The 17,019-nt window shown below is 38.0% G+C and overlaps 1 protein-coding gene across 2 annotated transcripts; it reads right to left on the reverse strand.

The window, feature by feature from the left end:
• Window positions 1-1,706: 1,706 nt before the first annotated feature.
• LOC105055940 (cyclase-associated protein 1) lies at window positions 1,707-15,665 on the reverse strand. Of its 2 annotated transcripts, XM_010937976.3 has the most exons (10): window positions 15,247-15,665; window positions 14,187-14,355; window positions 14,030-14,094; window positions 6,401-6,716; window positions 6,156-6,303; window positions 5,914-6,023; window positions 5,720-5,775; window positions 5,558-5,614; window positions 4,556-4,699; window positions 1,707-2,153 (listed from the first exon to the last, which is right to left on the reverse strand). In XM_010937976.3, the coding sequence occupies exons 1-10, from the start codon at window positions 15,523-15,525 to the stop codon at window positions 2,067-2,069; spliced, it is 1,431 nt and encodes a 476-aa protein (XP_010936278.1). In that variant the 5' UTR covers window positions 15,526-15,665; the 3' UTR covers window positions 1,707-2,066. The 2 variants fall into 2 exon arrangements, 1 of the variants encoding a protein (XP_010936278.1); XR_833773.3 differs by lacking the exons at window positions 5,558-5,614; window positions 5,720-5,775 and having other exon boundaries at window positions 1,915-2,153.
• Window positions 15,666-17,019: the final 1,354 nt, after the last annotated feature.

Consider the following 17,019-nt stretch of genomic DNA (forward strand, 5'->3'; position numbering starts at 1 on the left):
AGTACGTAGATGGTTGGATGAGATAAGGCATATGGGAATATTGATAAAGGCGCATGCAAGATTAGGTATGAGCAAATGCATGCCCAGCTTGACAAGTGCAGCGGGTGCGCAAGGCTATAAAACACAGGCTCACAAGACTGCGGGACATGAAGGCCATGGGACGAGCAAGTCGTGGGGCATGCAAGTGCATGGGGCATGCATGGCCAGATACATGGATAGATGTGTAGTGGGTAGCACGGGCGCACACTATAGCTAGTGCGCAGCGAGACGCTCGATCATGTGTTGTGGGACACGCGACCAGGCATGCAGTAAAACATATGGACGTGCACGATTGGACGCGCACCCATGCACAGTGAGACTTGTGGCTGATGCACCATGGGATGCAGGACTCATGTGACAGGACACATGGCCAGGTGCAAAGGGACTCGAGTCTAGACGCTGGATGGTTTTCAATAGTTTCCAACTCTTTGGAGTTGTCCAAACTTTCTAGAGTAGTTGACAATGGTTGGCCGTGATTTTTGAAAGTTTCTAGCAATTAGATGAGTTGTCCATCGTCTCTATATAATATTCATATTTGTTGAGCCTTGGCAACAAACCATGAGAGTGTTTTCTTAATGAGATTGAGAGACTTTGGATGGATCTTTTGTATCCAGACTATATCAAAATTATAATAAAAGAGATATGTGTATTTTCTCTGTGCCTTGAGTATTTACCTTTGTTTGGCTTAGTGTTGTAATTCTTGGGACAAAAATTACGAGGTTGTTTGGTTGGGGTGTCCAATGCCGTACACGACTAAAGTTCTTGCAAAAAATTTAGATGCAAGAATCAACCATGTGACAACTACCATCTCATGGGCTCAATCAGCTCCCGAATTGGATAATGGCATTTGCCATGACACAATCCTACTCATATGCCTGTAAATAAAGGGGGAAAGAATGTTACAAATAACAACGCTACAACAGTGGAATTCACTGTGGCGGCAAATTATTCATGTGCCGAAGGATCCAAGTGATTTATCAAAAACGAAAGTTTAACTTGTTTCAACTCATAGTTTAAATTAGGTTACTTATTTAATAAAACTCAATATTTTTGACTTGTATGACAAACAAATCCAGTTCAGATTGACAAATTCTTGATGTATCCAGTACCTAATCCGATCGCCACCCCTAACTAGAATCCAAGTTCCATAATATTCAGCTCCTCGTGTAGAACGGCATAATCTTCCCCTCTACCAAAGATGTGGAACATCCAGAACAGGAGAGGCAAAAAGATCCGTAGAACATCAAGAACAACGCGAAAAGATAGGCGGTTACAGGCCGCTGAGGGCATTGAAAGGGGTTCGTGTCACTGAATAATTCCTCTAATGAGGGGTTCAAGAGGGTTCACAGTGTCTAGATGCATCTATCATAATGATCAAACAACTATACTCCATCTTGCTTGCTGATTAAATCAAGTAGTGGTTCACCCAGAAGGCCAGAACTATGGGCATGCCATTGGCTCTACTAATACGGCCGACCCAATAACTTACAAATCATGAAATAGGCCCATCTCACTTGTTTATACAAACAAATGGCCTATCTGCCAGCTGATATAGAACAGGGGGCTTTCATCATGTACCACTACTACACATATAAGCAGGATCTGTCCATGAGAGATTGTCATGAATGACACCGGGAATGTCAACAGGTAATCACCATTGTAAAATGTGCAGGTCAAGTATCCATGAACTCTCATTGCTCAAATTAATAGCAGAACACCAACAACAAAATCATACATATGATAAAGTACAAGGAGATAGAAGATGACCCACTCGCGCTGCTTTTCATGTACACAAGGTAAAGAAAAAGCAAAAGAAAAGCTTTGCATCTTTTCAAACCAAATAAATCACAAACCAGCAACAAATAACAAATCACAGAAATGAAGAAACGAAGAAGGGCTGTTTCAGTTAGAGCATTAACTTAAATGCAGACTTGCAAAACCCATTAACAGGACTGTCGGTCTTTTTCTCTCCACCATGTAATAATGCTATCAGACAGAGATATGGGTATGGTTGGAAATAAGCACGGTTACCCGCCAGAGTGAAAGACTGGAGATGTTGTGAACTGGCCATTCTTGAAAGTATGGACATACTGTTGTGGCAATGCATGCTCCACCTGCAATCATCCAAAGCAAAAGATTTCAATTAAGTGACAGCACTTTATCCATAATTATCTACTCCCAAGGTTTCTAAAGGCTAAGATCTCAGTCATCTTAGTGGGTGGCCAAGACTAAGATGAACATAGATCTTGGTTTATCTCCGCCAGTATAGGAAAAAAAAAAAATTCCAAAGAAACCAAGATATTCTGAGATATTCAATATTACCAACTATTTTATGGTACTGATGTTGAAACTAAATACTTAAAAACCTATTTGAAAAGGTAAAAAGATGAAAAATATTGACTGATAAATGATACCATACCAGCCAATATCCCATGATTTGTCGGTTTATATCAGCCAAGATATTTTGAGATAATCTATATATTGTATCGAGAGAGGTGCCTGATATGGATACAAACCGACACCTTGACCAGGATGAAAACATTCTGCTAGTGAACTCTGATGCATGGATGGCAACAAGACATGACTTCCTTTGATATCAATGTAAATAACAGGAAAATTCCAACAAAGCTGATAATAACCAAATAGTGAGCTGCCTCTAAAACTTTCACTTCCTTTTATCAAAGAAATAGTGGTATTATTCATCTAGTTCAGCCTTGGGTTCAGTTTATTGGGAATGAAGATATTGGTCATTACTACAAACTTTTATTAGCTGTTAGAACAGGGAATAAGAAACAGGCAAATAGCAGCAACATTATTTGCTCAGCTGTCATGGAGATCAGACTATAATAATATTAATTCACTGAGATGAATGGTTAAATTAGTCCAATTACAGCTGTCATCCCCATTACACAATGGCTCTTATAATGGGACAACAGCTAAATATCGATTATCATGTGAAACCCATTATATACATTTGAAATATCCCCCATTACATAATGTCATAACTTCTAAACCTTCATGACAACTTGGATCCTTAAATTGGACTTGAGGTATTTCTAGGGTTTAGAGATATAAAATGATTCATTTGTTTCATATTCCAGATCTTATTTGACCAATCTCTTGCAGGTCCCACCGTGTGCATTCAAAATGATATGCATGGAAACATTTATTTCCTACCTACAGGAATGCCCAATAATAAAGTGGACTAGTCATCCATAGATCGCTTCTTCATAAGAAAGCACATGTATAACTCGCATTTTTGTAAATGGCAAGTCAGTCAATCACTTGTTCTCCATGAAGAGGTTACGACAATAGTCTGATCAAACTTTTCTACCAGTTGCCACTGGGATGTTCCAAAATGGCGCTGAAGCTCCATTTTTTGATGAAGAGTCAGCCCATCTGGCTCAAGTATGGGGCTACAGGACCTGACAGTAGGTATGCGAATGAGGACAGGAGTTCGTTTGATGTCAGTTTTAGAAGTTTATGCCAGCCTAAGCAAGTCCTACCCACTCTGAATTCTTTTAACATGTTAAACTACCTCTAGTTAGTGAAGTGATTAGGCAGCCAAATTTAAGCATACAACCACGAAAAGAAATATTTTTCCCTGTTTCGTTATATTTCAGAGCAGAATGTGAATTTGGGTCACGTATTTGCCTACCTGGTTCAAGGTTCAAACCAGAAGACAAATGGAGTCAAATCTAATATTCTGCAGAGCAAAAAATAAAATTCTTTCCAAATTCTTGTTTGGAAAACAGAAGCCTGTTTCAGACTGTTCTCCTCCATCAAATGCTAGTTTCCATCTACCCTTCCATCTGGAATCCTAATTCTTTGACCTAGTGCTATTTCTCAGGCCAATGCTATATGGATGAAATAAGGACCATAATACTTGCTCAAGGTAAAACCCCAAAAACATAATTCATCCTTCAATCATGTCACAGTCTCCCATCTAAATCCCATTTTATAATCAATTAGTTACAAAAAAAATAGATGAAAAAAATATAAACATATAATGATTTGCCACTAATACAACATAAATAATTTCAAAATCAACCATAAATGCACACTATGAAGGCAAAGCCATAAACAAAAGAAACCGAGCCTTCAGGGGAAGAGAACGACTTAATTAACTACATTATCTTAAAAGAAAAACGACAAGCAAGAAAATTAACTCTGCTCAGGTCAGATGCACTCATCTGCGAAGCATCAAATAAAATTCTGCTGAATCAGGGAAGAACAGCCAAACTTGCTATAATCTAAAAGAATATTGCCATAAGGCTTTTCTGGAATTTCTAATTATTTTCATTTCATGAAGATTGAATTCACATTGCAAGGAAACATAATGAATACATAATTTGGCTATCAATTTGATTTCAGAAACTAAGCATAAGTCTAAATGTCATAATTTAGCCATATCCAAAGGAGTCATTTTGATGTCCAATAAATTACGCATGCACTCAAGCTCATTCTTGAACAAAAAGGAAGTTTTCCTTTTCTGAAAAACAAGGTGAGGTCTTACCCAGTCATCATTTGGGCCTGCACCAGGAATCATTACATTAATTTCACTTGATTTAGCTGTTGTTATGGAAGCCTCTAATGAATCTTTGCTTAGGTACAATTGGCAGCCTGATGTGTTGTCTATTGATATTGTCGGTGCTGAACCCTGCACATATATGATAACAATAGCAACAAAGTAATGAAGCAAAAAGTGACAAAATACACAGACTTCTAAACTGTAGATACTCTGTTAAGAAATGCTTATTTTAAATACTGGCATTGGAACATCAAATAACCAATTTGACTGGGTTCAACTTAAATCACCCACTGTGTGTGTGTGTGTGTGTGTGTGTGTGTATTATGTATGGTATACATTCCCATAATATTGATTCACTAAACCAAAACTGGTTTACTAACTTAGATTAGTTTAGAAATTTTATATATGTGGAGATGCTAATCATGTTATACACTATATAATTAAAAATAGCACAAGGGGGAAACAAACTTCTTTGCTTTATATTTTGTTCCCCTTTCTATGCAACATATCACCATATTCCAAGCCTGAATCCCCCAGCTAGCACTTGAACATTGAATAGTCATGTTTTTTCACCAGAACCCATGGAACAATTCCAAGATGCCCAGATTAAAGCTGTTGTTATAGTCCTATCATGCACAACAGGCTACAACGACTCCACTTAAAGGGAGCTGGATGGAATGTATGTGCTGACTCATGCCTTGAATCAAATCTTTGTAGTGAAATGAGAAGCAGAGAAGCTGGGTTGAAAGATTTCACGCTTCTCTCGAGAAAAAACAAGCAGATTATACAGTCCCAGAAAAAAAAAATGAACAGAGCACCTCTTCAGCTCAACCTTTGGTCAAAACAAGGAAAATACTCCAGATGGCTCATATTCCATATGGCAATTACCTTTTTTAATCATGGATACCTCAAATAACAGATTTCCACAAATACAATGTCCTTAGTTCTTTTCTGATTCTACATTCCAAATCAGAAACAGGGAGATACCTGACATTGCACCTCAACACCATTGCAGTTCACAATCTCGCAAGCTGCAACCACATCCTGAGTCACAATCATGAAGAGGATGTGTTATTATGTTATAACATGATTCTATATTATACAAGCATGATATGAAGTCCTTTACAAAATGCGTATGTGTGCACTGACCATAAACACAATTCCCATTTTGGTACACTTGTCAACAGTTATATTGTTCACTTTTCCTGCATATTGTGGAATATATAAATCCCATTGAAGGCTAGAAATAATGAAAATAAATACAGACCATTAAATCATAAAGCTTGAGCTAGAAACAATGAAAATAAATACACAGACTACTAAATTGTAAAGCTTGAGATTACCTTTGACTTGCAAAACAGAATCCTTGCACCCAAATACATATACAGACTGTTTTGAGTCACAATCATCAATTACCAAGTCCTTCTTTCTGATCTGATTTTCAACTGCCCATCTGCCAAAAGATGTTTGAAAAAAAAAAGGAAGATTTGCAAAATATATACTAATCAAGATAAGGAAAAGCAAGCCCGATCTTCCAATAAATAAATAAAGTGAACATTAGAAAGAAAAGTGAAAATATTCTCACTTGCGACCCATTTGAAGCTCCAATTTTGGAGGTCCTGTTTTAGAAAAGGAAAAGGAACTGGCATGAGAATCTTTTTCACTCGTACTAACAACACCAGTTCTATCAGTTCGATTCTTGGTCTTCATGTCATTAGTAACCTTCCTCAAACCTGAGCAGCATGACTCCAGATTACACTCTATCTGTTGCCCCCAAAACATAAAACAGTAGTGTGATCCATTGCTTTCAGAGAAAACAAGCACGGTTACCTGCAGTCACAGACTTGCCCGCATTGATTTCCTGAAAGACAGCAGACATCCCTTGTTTAGGTTGAGATGATGCAGTCTCAGAACTGACAAGAGATGCTGAGGGAGGCGGTGGAGGAGCTGGGGCCTTTGCTGGGGGAGCTTGTGAAGTGGAAGAAGCAGATCTAGGTGCAGAAACAACCGACCCGGCAGGAGCCCAAACAGGGCCCAAAGGATAAAAACCCTTGACATAGTCTCGTAAGCCAGGCAGATAGAGCTCCTTCAATGCTTTTGCCCACTCTACATGGTCTGGATCTTTATTTCGGTACACCACAAGAACCTGAATTTGAAAGGTGGAAGTTATTCATTGGTTTATGAACTAGTGTAATTGGTAGAATTCTGTATATCTTTCATTTAATTACTCAGATAGTTGGAAACTCAGGATTTAAGATGATATCAAGTGCAAAAGATTGCAATATGACCGAATTCAAAGGAGACTAAAAAAGGTTGGAATTAAGGACTTCCAAAGTACTTTTAGAAAGATTCAACGGCCTGCAATTTTTCCTGTAGAACTTTCCAATATTCACGACCCCCAATCTCTGACCAACAACTGCAGTCTGCTGCTCAGCTTACCTGTTTAGTGTTTAAGGTTATGGGAGAACACTGGCGATGCAGCCAAATTCAGGAACAGGGTGAAAGGGGAAAGTGAAGGACTTAGAGTCATTTGGATTGGGTACCAGACTGATGGGTACCTGACCCATCTATTGGAGTCTGCACCTGGCTACGAAGCATCAAGGTGCCCACCTAAAAGATGTGCTTTATTCATGGATGCCTGAGGTGTATGCCAAGTAGCAAGCTGCCTAAGCCCAGTGAGGTGCCTTGGTGCCCAACCTGCCTAAAGCAGGAACCTAGGTGCGCACTCAGTCCAATTTCTAAAACTTTTATACAAGCAATATTTTTGAGCCCCAGACCCCTCCCATTCACAAGAATATATACATAATAAAGGAGTCAAGTGGAAGGAAATTTTCAATTCAATTATATGCTACTTTCTCTGTATGCTTATGCAAACCATGGGATACAAGGACTAATTTACACTTGATCTAGACATGTTTCAACAACTAGAGACATGTCATGGTGTTAGGACTTTACTAGCATGGTGGCAATCACAATAGCAGGCAGTTGGTGGACAAGCAGAAACACAAATCAGAGATGTTTACCATACATTGGTTGCAACATGGGCAACTGTATTTGGTAATTTAACCAATGAGACACCAATGTTAATGTGATGGAGCAACAAAGTGGATCATGCACTTGTCTTGAAGTTATATGGTGCTAAAGCGCTAGAGTGGAATAAATGAAGAGACAAGAATACAGTGTTCTTCCATTAAATTAGAAGCTGAAGGAGACAAGTCAACTTCATTCTCTGCTTGATGGTTAACTTGGCTCAAAATTGTAAGGAGGATGCAATTGCTTAAACCTCTTTTGAGTTCTGGAAAAAATTGTTTGATTCCAGGGAGGCATCTTCAGTTTGCTTGTTTGATTCAGCAAAGATTCTTTAGTTTTGATGTATCTATTTGAGGAAAGATTCTCTAAACATGAAATCACAAAGTCAAAAGGAGATAGAGCTGCTGGCCTCGACTCTTCCAATCTTTTTGGTAGGTGGGGAAGGCTGACCACTATAAACATTCTGATAATTTTACTAGATAAGTCTCAATCTAAGGAGACTAAATTATTTCCAAATCATCCTGACCTCCAAAAAAGACAGGCAAACTTGGCAGGGGAATCTCAACCCATAAGCTCACCTAAAGGCATTTCCAAAAATAGTTAATAAAATCTTGGCCTGTAAACCACTAAATCTTACATCTTGTGGATTAAGAGATATTTGAGCCTATCAGAGGCAAATCTATCTTAAGTAGTATACGTGTGCGCACGTGCGTGTGTCTCCCACGAAGTCATCACATGACAACAAGTGATAAAAAGTGAATGGTGTCCTAGACATTGATAAAGCCTTTGACAGGTTCAAATTAAAACTCGCTTTACAATATGATGGATGATACAGGCTTCAGAAATCATTGAATTAGATGGATAAGTGTTTCTTCTTTGGCAAGTCTTTGGATTGTGCTAAAGTAGAAAGCTACTCCCACAATTTTGTTAGTGTCTGCTGTTGATATTCTTGGTAGGATCCAAAAGAAGGCAGCTCATGAAGAACTGAACCATGTTGTTGTCAAGTTCCAGATACTCTGCTCTTTTGTAAGATGCCTACTTCAAAAATCTAACATATATTGATCGTGCATTCAAAATTTCAAACTGTTCATTATCTTCCGGAAAGAGCTTCTGCTCCCATTAATCTCTGAAGAAGGTGAAGAATCGTATTTGCAAGGATTGATACTTTCATAGTGGAGGAGAACCCTATCTCATAATTCAGCATTCCTTTGATCCTCTCCATCGACAGGATTAACACCACGCTGGCTAGAATTTACAAGACATGACAACCAGAATGCTACACCTACAGTTCAAAGTTCTGCCTGAAACTTTGGACCCCATTGGAAACTAAGTTCGTTTCAGAGCTTTGGCTGAAATCATCTTCTGGGGCCCAAATTTAATATACATGTAGGTTGTTTATTCTAATTATTTGCATTTCTTCATATCTCTAAATCTTAGGAAGCATTTTTCCAGACCAAATATAAATTTTGCAAATTCTTAGAACATTTGGAAGCACTGGGATTTTAGATTCCAAAGATATTTAGAGGATTCTTTTTTTGTGACATAGCAATGAGTATTCAAGATCTTAGATTTTATAGACATTTCTATCATTTTATTTTTTATTTTTTTAAAAAATTCAGAGTGAAAATCCAGAAACAATATATCTAAAAGCCCTAATCAATATAAGACATTTTGAGTTGATGTCTCGTTTGTTATTCTTGGCCAATTTTATTGTTCTTCAATTTCTTATTTTAAATTAACATTTTCAATTTCTTTATAATTTTGAATGAGAAGTACAAATCTATAGGGAAACCACTGAAACTGCCGAAATTGCCAAAATTGCATCTCATTTCATCTTGGTGAAAATTGAAACCAACATTATGTTTTCAAACTTCAGTTAGTCTATTTTCTTCATAATTGAGCTTGGTATTAGTTTACTTAGTTTGCTTGCCCTCCTGTCTACTACATGTCCTTTGTTCCCTCTTAACTAATTAAAGACATGGATGGCATGACAACGGCATTCTGTAGAAGGCTAAAAAGACAATGTATGAGTCTTATGAAGTGTGTAACCTCTAGAACATGAATTGTGCCATCCTATATAAATGCTGAAGTTCATTTGTAGGCTAATCTACATGCTGCAAAAACCTTTTTCCTGATGACCTACTATTACAGAAAAAGATCCTCTTCTAAAATTCTTTGACCCATCCCATTTGTTTATGTTCTTGAAAAGGGTTCAAGTAGAGCCAACAACATTTTGTTGATGGATACCTTCCCACAATATATTCCTCAAAGCTATCTGTGGTTGGAAGAATTTTGGGCCTGCTTGCTAAGAACTTCTAGCATCACTTGCCCATATCTACTTTGTTGCTTTTTGTGAATTCTAACACTAAAAGATGGAGATAGAAATTGTCGTATCTTCTTAATCTGTTTTCTACAGGTTACTCGATTTTGGTGGTATTATTTCCCTCTATCCAAGCATATCTATGGTTGTCTATGCCCATGAAAGCCAAGAAAATTGCTTTGATATGCAATAAAGAAGAAATTCTTATGAAAGAGAAAGGAATTAGAAAATGTTATGGCAATTGGGTTCTTTGTAATGACCCCAAGGAGAAGAGCCGGCATCTACTTCTTCATTGCCAATTTGCAATTCATTTAATCAAAATTAGGAATGAGATCAAAGACTAGGGAAAATGTTGGTAGTCTTAAATTAATGTGGTCAGAATGGAGAAGTGGGACCATTGAAGCTTCTCCAGCAACCAGGTCAAATATGCTTATCTTAGCAATGTAGAAGTGCCTCTGGTTGGAAAGAAACAACAAATTTTTCCAGTTAGAGGCTGAAGATCCAAGGTAGGCCCTATCCAACTTTCTTGGGCCGAGCCTAGTATGTATCTAAGCAAGTGAAAATACAATTGATAAATTGAGGTGTTTGGTTCATCTACCTAGGGTTTGCAATTCTAGTGTTCCATAGCAAAAGTCTTCTTTTAAGAACCTTGGCATCCTTACCTTTTTCTTCTTTTTTCATCTTTTTTTTCTTGTTTTCCTTTCAATTATGTTGTCATTTCACCATCTTTATGAAATGAATTTGGATGTGCATGACATCCTTTCCTTTTTCTTTCAAACAAAGTGAAATTTGGTCAAGCCAAATTCCATAAAGGGGAACCGGTCATGTACAATGACATCATTGAAATTCTGTACAATGACATCGTCGAAATTCCCTATGCTTTGTTAGATGCTTCCCAGGGTAACTTGACACTAAAATGAAGATGATCATGATTAAGACAATTTAAAAGAGTTATGGGAGGAAGAATTCTTTACATGTCAAATTCACACCAGATAAAATCACTTTGCATAAATATGGTGACCGTCAATAGAGGATCAACTTGGGGCAAGTAAGATTGCTCCACTATGACCTAAGTATCACTTGCTCCACTATGACCTGAGTATCACAAGTTCAAAACACGGAAATAGCCTCTTTGCATGTGGGATAAGGCCGCAAACATCTAACCCTCTACAGACCTCGCAGTAGTGGAAGCCTCTTGCACTGGCCACCCCCTCTTTTTTTTTTCGGTGTTCATCAAGAACTAGAATGGGAGGATTAGCACCCTTAACAGAATACAATGTCAAAAGTTTTGACCATTACATTTAGATCAATAAGCAGGTGAAAGTGGTCAACTTTCTGCAAATATTTAGCAATGAACATGCATTGAAGATATTGACTCACATCTCAACAATGCAAACAACAGTCAGGAGATGCAGGACTGATAACAGGCAAACAATGTCTCAAAATTTGGTCAGAGCTATTGAAGGTGAGCCAAGGATAAAATTCATGATGGTGGTTCAATGAAACTAACAAAGCAATTTTTGGCACATTTGCAATTACACAATGATGCAGGACAAGCTCAGGAGGCAGGGAGAATAGGATGCTCTGATACCAAATTGATGCAAGAAAGAAGAAGAAGAGAAGGAGAGAGAAGAAGATGAAGAAGATGAGGAGGGAAGAAAAGAGAGGAAGGAGGAGAAGGCTGAAGAAGAGGGCAATCAAAACATAGAAAGATAGACTAAAAATAGCAACAAGTAATTAAGAATCTTAAACTATTACAGGGCACACATGTAAAAACTGGTAGGTGTAAATCAAATGATATGCCAAAGTAGAAACTATGTTGGATGAAACCAAAAAAAGGCTGGATGCAAATAAGGGTTAGGAGCAAGAATATAGTTTTTTCTCTTTTTTTTTTCTTTTCTTTTTTTCCAGTAGTGGAAGAAAAAGTGGATTAAAATAGATTTCGAACTAAGCAATTTACCAATCACCCAATCAAATAAATATTAATCAAGCTTTCCAAGGGAAACATCTTCCATCAAAGGAGCACTTTAAAACACTACTTCACCTTCTAGTGAAGAAAAAACTCACTATAGAGGCAGAATCAGCAAAATGGACATCAAAAATGAAATCAGCATGTCGATATTAGTTAGGGACAGGGTTCTATAAAATCTTGCAGGTTCTGATGTTGGCCGCTGTTGTGACACAGCCTACTAATGAGGCACTGATGTGGCGCTAAGTTGCTGTTGAGGCACCAACCGAGCTGTAAACTAATCGGATCCGGGTCTGGGTCCGGGTTGGATCTGGATGCCAACCCGGGTTTGTGGGAGGCTTGCTATCAGATAGACAGTTCGGGTCATGCCAAAGCAGATCGAATTGGATGAGATAGAGATCCATCGCGTTACTTCCTTGCGAGGATTCGTTTTGAAGCCCTAGGCAGCACGCCTCTCAACGGTGACCGTCGAGGGAGGCTTGAGCAATGCTAGTGGTGCTGCATAGGATGAGAAACTTTGGGCGATGAGCGTCTTCATGGTGGCGAAACAGGGGAGGTGTCAAATCGGAGCCCTAATCACAGGGCAGTATGGTGAAAGATGGGAGAGGAGCAGATCTTGGCAGAGAGGCTTGGATCGCGGTGTGGGGCTTCTGCAAGCTTGTGAGGATAGCAAAGATTTTCCGGCAATGAAAAGGGCCAAAAATAATGAAGGGGCAAAAGGCGATGACGTAGGCCATGATCGACTGTGAACAAAGAAGGGATTTGGGAGGCGACCATTGTCGGAGGCTGCAGAGCCCGACGCTGCTGCGGTCATGAGGGAGCAGTAGGGCTTTAACGAAGGGCCAGTTGGCTGCCAGTGATTGATGCAGACAAGAGGGACAGTGGTGAACAAGGGAAACCACCCGCCACCCCCTTTTTTTTTGCTTTTTTTCCAGCATTGTTGCTGTGGGTTGTGGACACCAGATTTGGAGAGGGTGGTCCGAGGGGTTGTTAGGGCTACAGTGATGAAGCGGCAAAGATATGGTAGCGGTGGTGGATCTAGATAAGCTCTAACACCAAATTGACGTAGGACAAGCTTAGGAGGTAGGGAGACTAGGATGTTGTAATACCAAATTCATGTAGTATAGAAGAACAAGGAGATTGAAGAAGAAGAGGAAGAATAAGAGGAGGGAAGAAAAGAGAAGGAGGAGAAGAAGAAGGTAGAGGGAGAGGGCAACTCGATATTATCAAATCTCAATAATGCAAATTTGTGTTCTCAATTACATACCAATGGGTTTCTATAGATCCAAAATCCTCATAAGAATCCGTATAGAGATAAAATACTCAGTTCTCATAAAATTGTAAACCTAGAGTCCACAAAAAAATAAAAATTAAAATTAAAATTCAATAACTCTCAAATAAAACAAAATTTTCTTATTTCTATATTTGCACCTATTAGAAGTGTACCTAGATTTCTTATTAGATGGTCTTTTGTCACATGATTGATGGATTTTTGCATTACAACAAGAAATCAATAATTACAATAGGCTATGGCCCATCTCATGTAACAAACAGCGCACATGTTTTGTATTTATATTATCACATTTGCATTAAGACCCTAAACATATAGAAAGACAGAGAAAAAGTGTAGGTTCATCTGTCAATGCATGGTATCTATAAAAGAAAGACTCTACACAACAAACCAAGGTCAAATAAGAATTGATATTTCAATTAGACCACCGATCACCTTGGTATGAAAAAACTGACATGCTGCAAAGTACAATATCATATATGGTTATAATTAGGCATTCAATTAAGCCTACACAAAAAGGCAAAGGATACACCACATATACTACATGCAGCAAATAACATGATAATAAACAAGACCTAGGAGAGTAATGCGAACTTACTAGATGCAAAATTAGGCACACTGAAAGGTAAATTAGGCTCCAGTCAAAAAATATGAATTCATAAATTTTTCTAAGATTTTTATTCACTGCCACAGGAAAAATCTTTACTTACCTATTTCTGCAGCAAATATTAAAAACCCAAACAGATGATATGAATCATTATGCACACTCCAACATTTTTTTGATGTTATTTTTCTTTCTAATGGACTACCAAACTATTTGATCACCTAAATATCCAATGCTGCACGTACCTTGTTGTTGTAGAATTCAGCCATCTGCCAACATTCTTCAATATGTGCAGTTGGAAGACTCATGCCTTCAAGAAAGACAGGGTATTGAGAGGGATGGAAAAAGAACTTGATTCAGGCACTAGCATTTCCAATAACGGGAAAAAGATGATTCACTAACCACAATCTTTTCCTGAGTAAGCAATCCATGCCAAAGCTGTAAGACTGTCAGCAGCTGCCTTCAAATGATTAAAATAATCAGAGCGCCTTCCTTCAGTCAAAGCACTTGCTTTGTGGATCACTTCATTCAGTGGTTTCAGAAACTCTTGTAACCCCATAATGTCAGGTTTCTGCAACATCAACAATTGGCCTTGATGGATTCATAACCAAGTACATATAATAGAAGAAGAAAATAGAAAGAGGAATTCTGATGAATCCTATATTATCAGCAACTGAAACCGTTTTACAAGAGCAAAATAGTGAGAAAAAACAAGATGAAAAGAAACCTAATGAAAAATATCCTGAAGTAAAGTGAAGACCAACCTGCAATAAGCATAATAGACTCAGAAAATGGGTAACTATGACCATCAAGTCTTGTTCAAGTATTTGGAGCCGGCTTTATAAATCCTTATTAGCAAATAAAAGATAAAGTGGCAGAATATAAACTGGAACCTATTCCATTAGGAATTGAGAAGAGAAATGTGATTCCAGTTGATTTTACATCAAGTTTACAGTTCTAGTACGTCTGAATGTCGTCTACACTGCACGGTGTTATCCTCCATTAAAAATGTGAGGAAACGCCAAATTTTGGGTAAAATCAAGTAACATCCTATAAAAACCGTACATATTTTCGAATATCTAACCGCAAAAGCAAGCATAGGTTTGCAATCAACCATTGGTTAAGGCATATAAAATGATTTGATGTGCCCTTGCATTTTAACAAGCTGATCCAAATCTCAAGCATTAATGTGATCACTCGGTATGGACCTTCAATCAAAAAAAATGCACACTAAAACGAAATAAAAAAGAGAATTCAGTGATCGATCATCGAAATCAACTGCTGTCCTGTTTGAATTATTCAGTGCTCCTTGCTAATCGCTTCCAAACCCTTTTCATCACCAGATAACAAATCACGTAAATCTAATGCATGGCCGACGCTCTGGCGTCAGAAAATTAAAGAAACAACCACAGATCATCAGCAAAATGCCACTATAACGTGGAGATCAGATCAAATGACCAACCTGGCATTGCTTGGCCTTGACGAGGAGGTCCCTCTGAACCACGAATGCCTCCTCAACTATCTTGGTCACTTCAAGGACCTGCCCGCCGATCTTTCCCGCGGCGGTGGAGACCCGGGCGAGGGATCCAGACATGAGGTCGTCGATCGCCAATATCGCCGGATCTATGGCAGCCGCTTCGGCAAGATCGATGGATGCGACGGCGGAGCGGGATCCGACGGCGGCAAGCGCCTCGAGGCGCGCCACCGCGGCCTCCAGCCTACCCAGCAGCTCCTTCTCCATTCCTAGGGTTACAAGACTCGCGCGCACCTCGCCTTCTTCTGCTCTTTTATCGATTCACTGGTTTCCACTGTATTCGCTTTAAGTCGCGTTGATGAGATGGGAAGAGTATGGCTCGGCGGTTGTCTTGCCGAAAGGCGAAAGGGGCACCGCCCCTGACAGCTCTAACATATCCATCACCTTTTTCTCTGATTTTGATTTTGAATTAAATTACAAAAAAAACCCTAACATTTATATCTTTTACACTCACATCCAAGATGGTTCTAAAACCTATATTTACATCCACTTAAATTAGCAGCATCAGTAACTCCATTTATCTCATCTGAAAGAGGATTATACGTTTTCTTATCTCTTTGGATCGTTGTTATATTATGTAAGGTTATTTTGGTCATTTTTTGATGTGGTATTTGGATTTCATTAAAGTCAACAGTTTGATTAACACTCTATTAACCTTACTCTTTGATTTTTGAAGCTTCATCATAATTATTTTAATGTGAATAATGTATATAAGGTTTTTGTTATTAAGTTAGAGCTAGTGGTATGTACATGATTTATTAGCTAGAAAAATGATTTAAATGAACAATTGTAATTTCATGGTTATAATTACTTTAAATTAAATTTAATAAATATGTTTTTCTTTAAGTTCATGCTGTTGTGTTGATTTGCTGAAAAATAGGTAGCAATTTAATCACCAAAATAGAATAAATAACAATTTCATAAGAGCAAATGAGCAATCATTATACTGCATATATAGAGCTACCAAGATAATATTTGGATACCTACATTTTTTGGTAGAGTGAAATTTTTAAGATACTCATGTCCAACAAGTATGGTAGAAAGGGACTGAAGATGTAGAAGGCTTGTGGATCAGAACTTTCCTATCTTTTTAGCAATAAATGCAATCATATTCTTCATGTTTTTGAAGACTAGTTTGAAAGGCTATTTTGGTGTTTTAGTGTGTCAAGGACTCTTAATTTATACTATTTGAGTTAGTAAGGAAAACAACGAGTGTTGCTTTTGAAGTACTTGGAGGAAGAAAGCGAAAGGTATTTGAAAGCATAGTGAATTGAAGCAATCAATTTTTTCTAAAAAATATTTGTTAAAGCATAAAGGTATTTTTTTCTAAAAAATATTTCTAAGGGATCAAGCTTTGAATCTGAAGGTTTTAAATTATTATTGGGCTATATCAATCTTGTTTGTCAATTCTCTTCTTTACCAAACACCAGTGCAAAAGGATGGCTTATTCATCTTTCTTTTATTTCCCTTGTGATCTGATGTTCACAATCATCAAAAGACATGGTATGTCACTTTGATTTTCCAGCAAACTCAATGATGCAAATCTTTTCTAGCACATTGTAGATGTTCTTGGAAATCTGTCATAGAATTTTGGGACCTATTTTTTGCAAATGCTTTTCATGATAGATTCTACTTACAAAAATAGTTTTCAGTCAACAATTTGCTCATTTTATTTGATGTCAGTACAACCAATGGAACAGC

The sequence above is a fragment of the Elaeis guineensis genome, chromosome 13 (assembly GCF_000442705.2).
Source record: "Elaeis guineensis isolate ETL-2024a chromosome 13, EG11, whole genome shotgun sequence".
NCBI classification, from domain to species: Eukaryota; Viridiplantae; Streptophyta; class Magnoliopsida; order Arecales; family Arecaceae; genus Elaeis; species Elaeis guineensis.